Below are 15606 nucleotides of genomic sequence, written 5' to 3'. Positions count from 1 at the left end.
CTTTCTTTGTCAGACGTTAACTCTTTTGACGCGCGAAAAAAAGATGCTACAAATTCTAATTAATTCTTGAAAGATGAATCATGTTTGTGTACAATATTAATTTGCAAACATTTCCACAGAATACAACATTTAACAACCAAATAATTTAACTTTTTGATGTTGGATAATTTGTCTAATACATTTCAATTGGAAAAATTAGCCCATATGCAAAGAAATAACTTATAAATTATTTCTTTGCATATGAGCTAATTTTATCGTACATATTAATAAAAATATTAATATTTTAAAAAATATCAATATTTAATTAAAATGTCAAAGTAATAAAAAATATAAACTTTGACAATTTTTTATACGTTCTCTCAACGTAAATTTGTTTTATTTATCAAGCAAAGTAAAAATTTTCTTAAGCCTGTAGTCGTGTATTATTTTTTATCTACGATTCTGATAATTTTCTATACATATTATATGATATTTTGCATTTATACCGCGATGCACTTATTAATTTATAATTTTTGACTTGTGTGTAATTTGTAAAATAATCAACGTAAAATTACCGACTCATACGATCAACGTGTGCATGTTTAATAGCACCTTTGATCAGTACTGCACGTTGAATCTCTCTAGATCATCAATAATGCATAAGAACGCTCTAATAATACAACGAGCGTAAATCGAAGCACGTACGGTTCATAGTCTGGAAATGTAAAATTTCTCCAATGTCGTCGTTTTCGTTTCTCTTGAATACTATATACAATATAGAGAAAAATTTCCATCTTATACTCATACATACATGCACACGCACAATTTACGATTATAATATTCTCTCAAATTTTTTTCAATTATCTTATGGTTTAACGGTAAACTTTGCCATCAAGCAATAAAATATGGAGACACTAAGCACGGTTTTCAATCGAGATCAATGCTGGGCATCATCTCCGCACAAGCAGCGATAATTCGTAATGATTCGATTATATCGGTTTACGAACGAACGTCGTTATTTGAGCGATAAGAGACAACCAGTTGTTTCACCCGGTCTAATGCCGACCATAGTTCAACTCTCTCTCGAGATCTCGCATCTATAACGATCAAGCTAACTACGAGGAGTTAGTCAAACTCTGCTTGATGTTATATGACATTAACCGGTCATCAATCACTCGTTCTCTAACGAGCTAGCCGTGTTCACGACTGATTGCTTTACTCGTGCGCTGTACGCAGAGATTACACCCGATTCGAGGCGCGATACGAACTCGCGAGCAAGAGATTAATTAATTCCCAGTTACCCGAACGATCGCGCGTTCGCCTGTCATCATCGTCGTCTTAGCCATTTGCGGAAGTGTCCTCTGGTGAACGAGCGACGGATCTTAGATCGAGAGCGGAGCCTCGTCACAACGGTGTACGAAGCCGTGCTGCTGCTGTTGCTGCCGCAGTTGCTGCTGCAGCAACTGGGGTCATCCGCTGGTTTGCTCGGGCAGCAGTATGCTGACGGATTTGCGGCTCGCCGTGGAGACGGCGTGGTGATGATGAGGGTGGCCGCCGTTTGCCGCTAGGACGGACGTCGGTGCCGGCCGATGGGACGGAGCGACCACGCGCACCTCCGGTCTGGGAGAGGCCTCCCTTAGAGGGCTATCGACGCCCACCAGCTCCTCGGGGTTCGCCGCCAGCGATGTTCTGCAATGATAATCGCGAAAGGCCGTTCGCCTCGTCAATATAATCAATCATCAATACAATAAGATGAACAAGTTTCTATTCTACGCATTATCTCAATTTTTTATATTTATTTATTTTCTAGAATTTCTTAAAATCAATCAAATTTATTTAGAATCTTTTTATCGATTGCTAACTAAATAAAATTTGAAAAATTTCAATTTACACTTGAATCGGAGATTACTTTTATCCGTTCGCAGAGCCGTTTAATTAATTTCGCAAAGTATCTCAATCATTGTTGATGTTTATCTGAGCCGAGTAAATAAACGAAATTCACTTACCGATGCTGCGGGGGCGGCGTAGGTGTTCGCGATAGAGGGAAACTGGCGACTTCCCTCGTCACCGAAAGCGACCGGATCGATCCAAATGTTTGGTCCGGCGATAAATTGGCCCCGACACTTTGCACCATGCCGCTACTGGAACATGGACATCGGTTAATTGGCAATTAAGCTGGCTGATATATACATACGATGTCGAGTGCACAGTCTTGTCTCAACTTTTGAGTTTCTCTCCGAGTGTCTCCCTTCAAATATGAGTCCACGTCGGCTTTGTTCTTATTTCTTTAGCGGAAATGTAAATTAATCAATTGTTTGTAGTTCAAACTGAGAGTAAATTGACGAAGGAAATTCGTAAATTCTCTCAAATAAACTTGAAACTTTATACAGAATTACACAGATTTTATAGAAATAAAGAATCTTTTAAGGATAAACTAATTTTTTTTATATTATCTATTGTCTTTACAGTCGTTAAAATTATTGCAAAAAGAATTACTGTTATTTTTAAGAAATATAAAATAGTTTTTCAAAAGCTCCATTTTTAAGAAAATTAAAAGTCTTGAGAATACTTGATTCATTTTGTTTTAAATTGCGTTTTAAAAGGAAAAATTGCACAGTACATAAATTTTGAGAAATTTTAGAATAAACAAAAACTTTAAACATTAAAATTGGTGCTGTCAAACGTTATAAATAAATAGAACAAGTACAAAGTTAGGATAATAGCACGGTTTCAGTTCGCTGCAACTTGTTCTTAGTAGGTGTTAGTATTAGTGTGTTAATCTTTGATTAAGTATGTTTAATGATCTCATAATGACGCAATGTCTTTTTCTAACAGGTCTGAAGAATTTTACACTTTGTTGCCTCTACGAGACTCTATCCAATCGTTTTGCAAAAGCAATTAATACTACATGCAAGGCATTAATTAATCTCTTTTATATTTGCGTTGAATAACACTCCGAATTGTGCTAGAAATTCAATTGCATTTTTAAAATGATAGAAAAAATCATGAATATTCTGTGATTTACATAAAAAGACTGTAATTCTTATTCTCCTTGATGTTAAAATAATTCTTTTCGTAGAAAAAATTGCAGATTTTATCAATATGAGAGAATACGAATATATGATTCAGCTCTTCGAATAGATGAGAGGTTTTTTGAGAGAGTGCAGAAAGATTTGCAGGCTGACATTTGAAAAGTCTCGCATATGTTACGGCTTATAACAGATATATGACTTTTACGCGAGTCATCCCGTTCTCTTTCTCCCTTTCTCATTCGCCGTGAACATTTGTCAAGAGACGAAAAGCCTCCTGGTTTTGAGAGCGGAGCAAGAAGCTGATCGATAAGTTCGATAGGTACGAGTTATAGACACGCCTACGCATTCAATTTGCCTCTACACGCGAGGCATCTGTGCCCTTCGCTGACACGAGGAACGTCTCGTTCTTGTCCCACGCTCCACTAAAAGTCGCAACACTATTGTAAAGCTTAAAACGCGACCGCGAGAGACAAAGACATAAGAGACGCAATTTCTTCATGAAATGTCTCGAAACGTGATTAAAATGCAAGATACGTGGAACAATCTGTTAAAGATCTCGTGATTAAGCGAATGAATCATAAATACTTTGTTTATTTTTCTAAGAAAAAAAATATATATTTCTGATAAATTGAATCAATTTGATTAATCCGTTCTTCTTTGCAAAAATATGTATATATTTTTTAAATCTTCGCTAATTAAATTTAAAGTTTAATTGAAATTAAATAAAACGGATATGTGAGATATTTTATTATTAATGTATATTGTTGAGAATTTTTTTTGTTAAGAAGATTGATTTTTTGGATATTATTTTTTCGTTAAAATAAAATAAATGTTAAAAAATTTTAAAAATTTAATTTACATATAAAACAAAAATTTATATACATATATATGCGTATGAAGGAAAAAGAAAAACATTCATCTCAGCGTCCCATATAGTACTTGATAGACGAGAGAGTCTGCTTATCTGAGATAGATTCCGGCACGACTTGCTTTCGTGCTATGGGAATTCGCGAAACGATTATCAGGCTGGAGGCGGCGGGACGGGAAATAGTTGGTCAAAGTGGATGATTATCGACGGCTTGGGCGCTTCGGGAGATATCATGAATTATTCATTCAAATTCAGCCGAGCATGTCGATGGATGTTGAAGTTACATCCGACAAACTTGCTATTCCGCTCACGTGCGGAAATGCATGAACTTTTCGGGAAAAAACAGTTTTCTCAAGGAGATATCTAATAAATGAAGGTCTTGTTTCTTGGAAAAACATCCTTTTCTCTCGATAAAGCGAAAACGAATGAATTTATAAATAAAAAAATATAGCTTAGAGAATCGTAGCAACCACAATTTTAGCGAAGATTGAGAGCAATTGGTCTATAAATATGTGGACAATATCTAGATAGTCAAAAATATGCTTTGAGATGGAAACAAACAAGATTTTCAGGAAAATTTATGAAAAAAGTATTCGAAATCATAAACACAAGCATGTTGAATAACAATAAGTTCTGAAGCTACTTCTAAATTGAGCAAAACAACTTCATCTCTGAAGCTATGCGAATAATAGAGTTATATATTGCAAAGAAAGAAACTCGAAACTCTTGTTCCACTTATCTAATATATTTATTTCAATTTATGAGTTGACCCCATAACACATTGTATAAAAAGCTGTAGTGCAATTATTTATCATGTTACCTTGCATTATTTTTATAACCTTGGACTAGCATAAAATATTTTTTCGCATAAAAAAATAACGAGGAAAACTAAAGAGGACTTCTTGTATATCATAATAAAAGGTTCATTATAAGTGCTTTTTACGTAAGAACAAAACTCGAAGATTATCGTTCTTCAAGATTTAACTTTATGCATTTAAATCAAAATTTATAAGCACAAGAACGCGATATTGATTTTATAAAATTTCGACAACACGTGATGACCCTGAAAGATTTCTGTGTCGTAATTTATTAACAAGAATCATTAGTTGAAAATAATTATAATTATTGTAGCGAGCGCAGAGGATCACAATTAAAAGTTAACACATCATTAATCTGTTCGACTGTGAAGAATCGAACGTAGCGTTAAAGTTATTGATAACATGAGAGAAAGAAAGAGAAGAAAACTTTTAATGAATCGAAAAGTATTGAAAAAAAATTTTTAATGAAATGAAAAGTTTTTTAGTAATTTATCGTGAAAAATGATATCACAATCACTAGCTGAAATTACATATGCAATATTAAATGCATCATTCGATATACAAATACATTTAAAACTTTTTTCATTTTTTATAAAATGTTAATTGTTATTTTATCATGACACGCGATAAAAAAATGGATAAAAGAAGATAAAAGCCTTAATCATTATATCTTCATCAATTATCGTGTGACATTGCTTTCGCAACAAACAATAATATTGCTGCTCACTATATCTCTGATCCCAAAGAAAGTGCAATAATAAAATAAATTACATATTTATAAAAAAAAAGAAAAAAACATTTTCATATATATATATATATATATATATATATATATATATATATTTAACTGTTTAAAAGCAGAGATATACAATCAAATATATAATCAGATAAACTGTCAAATATAAATGTTTTTTTAAATGTATTCTGTAACATATAATTGTAAAGAAAGTTTATTGCGACAGAAATTGATTTTATTTAAATTACTTTTTTTAGTCATATGTAATTATTATGGAAAAATTTTTATCTCAAAGATTTTTAGAGACAAAAATTAGAAAATCGATATAATGATAATATAATGATCATACAAATATAACAGTCAGAAATACATGTAATAATAAATTAAAACATTGCCTGTCCAGGGCTATAAACTTCACGTACGACTAATAGTACTAAGCTATGTTTGTCCCACAGCTGGATATAGTGCTCGATAAAATATGTATGAAATTTATTTTTAGTAAACGTGGCCTTTACATGAACGACTAGTGTCGTTTTTACGTTGAAAGAGGAGCTCTTTGTATTGTTTCGCGAAATTACAACAGTTTTTATTACTAATTGGTTCTTTCAATATTTCTTTGACGCTCAACGATTGATTCGAGATAAGCTACATAAAGCATTTAATCTGCAGTTGACGCAGGAAAGAAAAATAAACTTAAAACTGCTGAAAAGAAAAATGTAAATAAAATATGGTAAAATCAAGATAAATATATATTGCTTCTAAAAAATGATATCAAACTTTAAAAAAGTATCTTTGCACTCATAATAACTTTTACTTATAATAACGTTCAGAATAATTTATATTTTCCATTATAATACACAGTTTGAAGTTTATTTTCTTGATTTTGAGCTTAATTCGAATAAATCGTTAATAAATCGGATCTCGGTATTAGATATGTAAATATAACGCAAGTGAGACAAGAAGGATCTACATTAAACTTACCTAACGGAGCCTGAAGTCACCAGGAAGGGCATGGGAGTCGGGCATGGACTCAAAGGCGAGCTACTGACGGAGCTACGAGTGCTGCTTAAAACAGAGTGAGGACACTGCGGTGGACCCACGTGTGGCCCTCCCGCGCCGCTTCCCCCTTTACTAGACGCACGACCCTTCAGACACGGGATTTTTGGCCATCCACTTACGTCCTTGCCAGATACCCCTGAAACAATACAGGTTGCACCGGTTATTTTAGGGGTAAAAGCTGATGAACCAGAACACATGCAGCGAATTGTTCAATCACCCAATGACCCACATTAGAGATGGGTTCTTTTTATAAAATATTTAAAATAAATTTTTCATTAATAATAATAAAGCATCGAAGTGAAGTTTTTCTTCAATCTTTTAAATACCTAAAGCTAAGAATTTTTAATGCCATGTTTCAAAGAAAAAATTACACAAAACATCTAATTTTTTATTAAGTTTGAAGTAAAGAATACTTTTATAATGCATTTAACAGATTTTTATCGAAAAAGTTATTTAAACTCTTTTTAGAATATTACATAGTTATAAAATACAAAGTATATAGTTAATTGAACTCTCGACTATGAAAGTACCAGCTACATAAAAAACATCCATCTCTAAAGTATCATTCGATGACTTGGGAGAGAGAAAGAGAGAGAGTACACTATATAAATAATTATATTTATATAGTGTACTCTCTCTCTCTCTTTCTCTCTTATTAGAATTATTTAATAATAGATTATTCCTCGCAAATATATTGAAAGTCTAAAAGGGCCTCGTGATAAAAAAAAAATTATTTTTAACTATTTCTGTTTCCAAAAAATCGTTTTTCTCTTAATAATTTTTCTTAACAATTTAGATATTAAAAATTTTACATACAATTTTAATGCGTAAATGCTGCAATATTTCAAAAGAAAAGTAACAAATATACGGACACATTACATTTATTAAAATGATTTTATGTATTATTATTATTATCTAAAATATCTATTAATAATTTCCCGACATTAACAAAATTCTGGTTGTCACGAAAGTGTTTTAAGAAAGAAAAATATGAAAAAGGAGGGGCTTTTATTTTTTTCGATATACATCAAGCTTGTTTCGAGATAATTATGGTACCATGGGAAATATCATGCGTGCTGCACGCCCGCTATGTGTACTATATCAGGGTCACTGCGCTCCTCCCGTAGCTCCTAGCGACATTATTGCAACCAAGATAACGCGACGTTTAGTATGCAAAGGGAGGACTTTTCCAACCTTTCAAATCCACTATCATTTGAATATACATGGCGCTGCTTGTGATTTAACGAGGCGATATGTGCATGGAACGTCTCTCGGTCGTTTAGATTTCCGTTTCGAGATAAGAACCGAACGCACATTAGCAAACAAAATGATCGCGTATGATAGTTAGATCAGTTTTCTCCGCTCTAGATTATATTCGTACCGATCAAAGTTGTTATAAGAGATTAAAAAAAAATATATTTGTTTTTATTAGATAGCATGAGGAAAATTACAAACATATTATTGAATGTACTTAAAATGCAATTACATCTGATCTTGTCTTATGTAACTTTTAAACATATATGAAAGGAAAATCATTACAAACAATTTTAAATGAAAATCAGCAATTTTCTCATCTTAAGACCATTTTTCGAAATGCTATATTTTTATTTGGCTTCGAGAGATTGTTGTCATTAAAATCGATTCAATATTGATAAAAAAAAGAGTTCTTGAAATTTTAAATCTTTTCTTCTAACACGCTGTATCAGATTTGTTATTCAAATGCAGATGAAAATCCGTTAAGCATTCTTGAGATTACGGCTCGCCAATTAAATTCCACCTGCCTAACAACGTCGACGTTGGATAATTCAAACAGGAAGGAAACTGCTGACCGCAGATGCAATGCGGTGGACAAGCATGAATTTGTAACGTGGTCGAACTCTCTCGACGAGAGGATCTGCATAACGCAAAGCAGTATAGCCGGTTCTGCAATTCAGTTCTCCAACAATGGGAGATCAGCGTCGACAAAGCCTCTGTAGCCCCCGTGTTTTTGTTCCCAGCTATGTGTTACGCGTACGAAAGCGAAAGAATGATGGCTACTATCAAATGTATGACTGTACACCATCGCGATGTCGTAACATCCTCACGAGATGAGAAAAAACAAGATAAACAGATATGCGAACGCATAATACATACACGCCAACGGTTACTATTTTTCGTCGATAACATAAAATGTAAAATCATTTTCAAAATACTTTATAATATGTTATAAATGTGATAAATATTTATATGGGAAGTTTACAATTTACATGGAAAAATGATTTATTTATTATAATTTATTATAATTAAATTTTTTGAGATATTTGATGAGAAGTCTACTTTTTCTCTTTGAAATATATTTTTATATAAGATAAAATATAAGCAATATATTATGTAAAAGTTCTTTCGTTCTCGTCATGGTTTAAATCAATAAATTCAAGTTAACATTAAAACTTAATTAATGTGAAATAAACAACATAAATTCTTTCAAGAAAATATTACTTATAAATTTTAAGACAATGCAATACAAAATTCAATATGGTAAAATGAAAGATTGCGGATTAAAGTCGAATTAATATTTACTGCGAATATATTAATCAAATTAACTCCTTAAAATAAGGAAGATTATATTGACGCAGAAGAAAGAGAGAGCCTAACATGAATTTCAGAAACATGAAACAGTATTATAAATTTCAATAATAAAATTGGAAATCATTTTACTAATTTCGTGAATTAAATAAACAATTATTTAGCAATCTAATAACAACTGTTAATTTTATCATTACAAAATTATCAAAATTATTATATCCATTTGTCTATTTCAATTATCTTATGTCAATAAATATTAATCTCTTATCATTTCTTGTTTGAGGTATCCGGACAAAAGCTCCGAGCTAAATTCAATTTAGCGACTAGTACAAGAGTGAATTTAAATATACGAATGTTTATGTCATAGTAGTCGCACAAGATTACTTAATCTCAAAGTCAATATAGCCGATATAAATATCACTCTATTCTAGTTAGATTCTCCCGGACTTTGCAAAGCCGAACAATGGCAGAGAAGAATAATGCAGCATCAATGTATATTGCCGTTGGTACAAATCACGAGGATAATGAGAACACATCTTAATCTGAAAGTATCGGAAAATATCGGAAAATCGTTCTGGAGATAAAGTCTTTAGCCGGATATTTTCATCCTTCTTGCAAAAGAGAAAGGAGAGAAAAAGAAGTGACGCAATGCGGCTTGGAAGCGACAATCTGCGGGAATTTGTTCCTGACCAACGTCTTGGATCTTAATAAACTCACGGCAAACCGCCAATTGATTACCCGCATCTATGTATCTGTAGATGTGTCCTAGATTCTCTCCTTTTAATCGCAAGCGAGAAAAAAAAGACAGTTTTAATTTCCTACATTATTAGTTAAAAATGATTAAAAAAATTAAAAAAAAATTTAGTAAATTAAATTTTTTAACTGTTATAAAATATGCTATCGTAATATCATATATTTTACAAAATAATAGAAAAAATAGAGAGAGAAAAAGAGAGAGAGAGAGAGAGTGATATTTATGCAAACAGTTACAAATTTTATAATATCATTTTATTTCTGCTGAATCGAGCAGCAAAATAGACTAGAACAAGTCGAAAGAAGCCAAAGGATGTATTCCACAACTCGGTCATCGACGAACAGCGTTTAATTGGTTGGCAGGGCATCACCGAAATCGGTGTAACCCACTTTTGGCAAAGGCCAAGACTAAATCTAACACACGTCTCTATGCTATGCTATATTAATCATTCCGTTTATCTGACTAGCGCTAGTATGCCTCGCGGCGCACGATAAACCTGACCTTTCAGAGAAATAAAATATACCATCAGATCCAGAAGATAGCAAACGCATCCTCGCCAAAGATCAATCGGTGTTTAAACGATGATCGGTATCTGATAAATTACAAATTACTCGCGGAACTCGCTCGATCCTCAGCAGAGATATATTATTAATGCAACCTTTTGGGATCTAAATACTACTAAAACCGCGAAATCTATTGCTTACGTGGAATAACTATGTTAACAATTTATGGAAAATGGTATCGAAAGTTCAAGCTATTGGTGGGATAATTAAGAATTCTCTCAAAAATTTTACAAAAACAATTACGAAATATAAAACAAAACTAAGTAAACAATATTTTTCTGTATTTTTCGCATAAGTAAATATGGGAAATTAGTTTGAAAAGTGAATTTATTTTAAATTTTACAATTAATGAATGGCTTTTTTAATATTATCATATTAAATTAAGTGATGTGAACTTTTTTAAGCTTTCTCATACGCATATTATTCGCTTTATATCTATCGATAAAATTTACTAATGCATTATGTCTTGATGTAACTACACAATAGCCTTATCACGTAGGCAGCATCATATAATCTCGCATAGGTATTATCTTGCTAAAATAATGTAATACCGCAGGATCTATATATATTGCTGCAATTTAATTATATCGCTGCAATTCATATTTTAATTAACACAATGTCAGAACGGCTTTGTTTAATTAATGAAACGTCATTATTGTAGAAAAGATATTTAAAATATGAAATTAAATTAAATTATGTAATAATGAATTATTAACAAAGTTTCATGATAAAGCGTATTATATCATACTAATTTATTTAATTCAATCGAATTTTATTTTGAAATTTTTTAATTTAATTATATCAAATGGGAAGACTCATACGTTATTCATACATTAAATTTCTATTAAATAAAAATCTACTAAACTGCATAATTGAAGAATAAGCTTCTTCTAATTTTTTAAAGTTTAACTCTTTTAAAGAAGGAAGTCTTGAATTCTTTATAATTTCGAAATAATCAAGCTAAATACTTCGGAAGAAATGTCTTCGCTGAGGAAAAATCGTTTATTCGATCGTATTATTCGCAAATGAAGAGGCGTCCAATGCAAATTATTTAACAGACCAGGAAATATACGTCAATGAAATGTCGAGACTATTATGGCCGTTCGAGACAATCAAACTATGTACTCGGGCACTTTGTCGTCATATCACTATTCTTTTTCTCGCCTACGGAAAGCGTTTCAATACTTGAAGAACCGGAGAAAGTCGGGTGGTATGTAAGTCGTATAGGTGTGCCTTACGGCACAAATAGATGTAGAGGAAAAAATATCGACATACGTATATGTGTATTTGTGTGCACGTGCGGCCCTGAAAGCGCGACGGCAACATCTGGCATCTAATTGTAAGTTGTAAGACACTGTCGTCGTTCCACCTCTGCGTCATACACATTTTGAATATTCAAACAAGCAAGTTTTTTTCAAATGCCTTTTACCTGACGGTCACGAAATTCTTGGCCGATGGATATCTTGAGAACAGACAATTCTTTGTGAGTCTATTAGTGCTGTATATTAATGGTATATTTAAAATTTGTATAATTTTTCTCAAGTTTTTTCCGTCAAAAATTAAAGAACTTTATGCACGTGGCATCAATTTATTGAATTAATGCTTCGCGTGCGTTCGATACATGAATAAGTAATCCAAACTATAACTTTTCACTGATTAATATTGAATAAAGTCAATTAAGCTCTCTACAATAAGAATAGCTAATTATATATGATTAAGAGAGTTCAATCAAAACCTAAAAGCATCCGGATCTTTTTAATTGGTCCTTTTACTTTTTAATTCAAATTAATATTAGTCGGTCATTTGTTCACGATAACTTCATAATCTGATATTATTTATTTGATGTACACTAATTTTCTTAGATTTCTGCTAGCAAGGCAAGCCTATAATTTTGTTTTCAGTCACGCTACTTAAGTATTTCTAGCTTTGATTGAGTTAATAGAAAATTGATTAATTTGAACAAAATAAGCCTAAATAAACCTCTAGATTTATATCATTTTCCAGATGTAATCGATCAATATACTAAGCTGGAAAGGAAATATGAGTCACTCAAGACTTAATGGAATCAACAACTCCATCATTTATGAACAGAGTGCTCTCGCGAGGGTCTAAGAAAATGGTAGTCGAGCTTCCTATCGAGCCTTTTTCGATGATCGCGTGATAATAATAACCGTCGCGTTCATCTTCAGTGACGTTCATGGACGCTTGTAAAATACGAAATGCGATTAAAGCGAAGCGCGGTAACAATATTATCCAGCGACGACGTTGCCATAGCGCATTCATTAAAATAGACGACTGGAAAAGGGTTAAAACACAGGGAAGACCCACATCTGGGGACGGAGGGTGAGACGGGAGACGGAACAAGAAGAGGACGAGAAATAGGATTGAGGGCAACAGATGTCATGGACCCTGGGAGCTTCGCGCGACCCAGTTTAACGTGTCCTGTAACCAGCTCCGGCGAACTACCATCGACGATGTTCAGTTACGCCCAACGACGCTGATCCTGCTTGGACTAGCGAGCAACCCAGTGGCTTTAACGTGCATCACCCATCTAGATGCAACAGTCGTTGGCATCTTTCATCGGTGCCTAGTCACTTTCGCTCCAGTGATCGCTTGCATCTCGCAAGATAAATGTCTATTATATAATATGGCGCGAGTTGATATCCGAGAAAGCATTAAGTTTAGAACGTTTTCCCCTCGATCACAAATTTCAATCAAAATAAAACGAGTTTTCATATTGAAAAAAAAAATGAATTTTTTTCTAGAACCAATATTTTAATGAAAACGCTGACAAATATCATTTATAAAAAAATTATCGAGATTAAACTATGAATTAATTATATCGAAAATGGCGTTATATATAATCAGCTTTTAAATCCAGCTTTCAAGTTTGATAAATCTCAACGATCTTAAAAATCGAGGAAGAAAGAAAGACGAAGAGAGAAAGTACAGAATACATTTCATTTTACGTGGAACCAAACATATGTTTCGATGCGGGTGCATCCCGCAAGATTAAATCTACTATACAATCCTGAAAAATGCATCGCGAAGGCGACCCGACGAAATATCGATCGTACTTCGTTCTCGCGATAGCTTCGTCTTTCTGCATCGTATGCGTTCTGCGATTACGTGATTTGCGTTCCTGCTGCGTGCATCAAGGCTGCACTTCGTCGCAGACGTCGAGGCAAATTTACATTTAGATCGAGACACAATCAATCCGTGGATACGCGTCGACGAGCCGAGCTTTTCCGCTTCGCTTCCGACGACAGCGAGAAGAGATCGCCCGGGGTGCACGACACCCAGACTCTTCCTCTCGGGGCAGGCATTTCACGCATCGCCGGGAATGTTCTTGCAGGAAAATTGCATGCGAACTTATCGCTGAATCATACTCCACTTGTGCTCCGCGAAGATCGAATTTGCGGCAGAGTTTCCGACAACGACGAGATGAATTTATCGAAGCGTAAACGCTCGCAGAAGATATCCGTGTTAGCACGGGAGATAGCAAACTTGCTGAGCAGTTCGTGTGGGGAATATGCAAAGCATCCAGAAATATCTGATCTTCATTTCACCGAGTCTTACGATCAATTTGAAGTCACCTTTTTCTTAATTATCGGAGCAAAATATCTCTCCCAGCACAAACTCGTTTTAAGAAGAAAGTCGATAAAATATTGTCTCTCGTTGCTAATTTCTAACTCTGTCTCCATTTTTATTAATATTTATTACATGATTTCAAGATTTTAAAATCGAAATTCACACGCTATTCTTAGTATTTTACAACATTGCCTTTTTTAAAATTTACTCTTTGCAGTTAACATTCAATTGTCATATTTGCACACTTTACTTTTTTGTTTTATCATTTTCTACACAATTTCTCGCAGTTGTATTCGAGTATTCGTGGTGAGATTTTTAAAAGCGCGCTGTCGGTCACGCTTTCCATGCTACCACCCTAATTGTCTACATCCAGGTAAAACATCCTTGCTCGTGTTTTTGTGCGACTCCTTCCTTGAGTTCGTGAGACAAGTTGTATTTATCCATGCTTCGCGAAGCCAGACATAATTTCATCGTTTTGTCGTAAAGCGGAAACTCCAGTTCAATCGTCTTCGCAAAGAGAGAAATTGTATTTTTGACGAGCGTCGTCAGAATATTTGAATTTGGCTTTAAAAGCACAATAATATTTTTCTTCAAGTAAATGCTTGTCTCAAAAAAGATATCGTTGCATAACTTAAATTAGAAACTTAAACTAGAAACGCCAATCAATTGTCACAAAAAAAATTCGTAAAGTTGTCAAAAAATTGGCAGTAAAATAATTCATTATTTTCTATTTTTTTATGATATGTGTTACATAAATCGACACACCATTTTTCATAATTCTCTTTCAAAAATTTTGCAAAAATCTTGAAAATATTCCGGGAAAAAAATTTAAAAATTAACAATTGCCATTTTTTGTCGCAAATTCTAATTTTGAAGCAACAACATTTTAATATTGAAATCTTCAATAAAGATATTATCCTGTTCCGCGGCAAGATACGTTTTGATTCAGAAATTATTAATTAATAAAATAAATCATCAACTTTTAACGAACTTTGTCAATATTTTTTTCAAGTTGATTTCTCCTTCTCTCTTTCCGTAAGTAGCAATCTGAAAAGTATACGCATTCTTTTCTCTGGAAACTAGATATCATGAAAGACTTTCATCTTGAAACGACTTGCCTATACGTACTTGCCTCGAGTACTTGAGCAAGAACATTGCGGCCATCGTCGGTATAAGATTTCTGGAAAATGATCAGTCTCGCGGAAACTGCACAAAGGTATATTTTACCGCAGGGAAAGAGGGAAAACGAGAAAGAGAATTCGTCCTTGAGAGAATAGACCGAAGCTATGCTCTTTCAGCGCACATACGCGAGGTACTTATGAATGATGCTCCGGATGCGAACAGAAATTGCATGAAAAACAACGCGTTCGAATCGACAAATACACAAGGAGAAAAAGAGAAGGACAGTAATGATTCATTCGGACTGGAATTAAATGGATGGAACGGAATAATGCATGCGCACTGTGTACACTCCGACCTTGTATACTCTTTTTCCTCAGAATTTCGCGCAACGAGAAATGGTCGAGACGATCCTCGCAGCATGAAATCAATCCTTCTTAAATCGTCCCTTTATAAACGCGACGTTGTTAACGCTAGAATGCTTCTCCGGCTGCATTTTTATCCGCTCACTGTCAACGTGAT

The 15606-nt window shown here is 33.6% G+C and overlaps 1 protein-coding gene across 5 annotated transcripts in view; it reads right to left on the bottom strand.

The window, feature by feature from the left end:
• Positions 1-464: 464 nt before the first annotated feature.
• Positions 465-15606, bottom strand: part of LOC105252108 — a 54316-nt gene continuing 39174 nt past the window's right edge. For 4 of the 5 annotated variants that reach the window (XM_011259336.2, XM_011259340.2, XM_011259339.2 and 1 more), the window contains exons 4-6: positions 6415-6628; positions 1986-2120; positions 466-1668 (exon numbers count right to left, since the gene is read on the bottom strand). In XM_011259336.2, the coding sequence (XP_011257638.1) occupies positions 1449-1668; positions 1986-2120; positions 6415-6628 (569 nt within the window). In that variant the 3' untranslated portion in view covers positions 466-1448. Of the gene's footprint in view, positions 1669-1985; positions 2121-6414; positions 6629-15606 lie in introns of all 5 variants that reach the window. The other variant, XM_011259337.2, reaches the window with a different exon arrangement.

This window comes from Camponotus floridanus, unplaced genomic scaffold, assembly GCF_003227725.1.
Source record: "Camponotus floridanus strain SB8 unplaced genomic scaffold, Cflo_v7.5 scaffold3, whole genome shotgun sequence".
NCBI classification, from domain to species: Eukaryota; Metazoa; Arthropoda; class Insecta; order Hymenoptera; family Formicidae; genus Camponotus; species Camponotus floridanus.
This window is presented reverse-complemented; position numbering and strand designations above follow the sequence as displayed.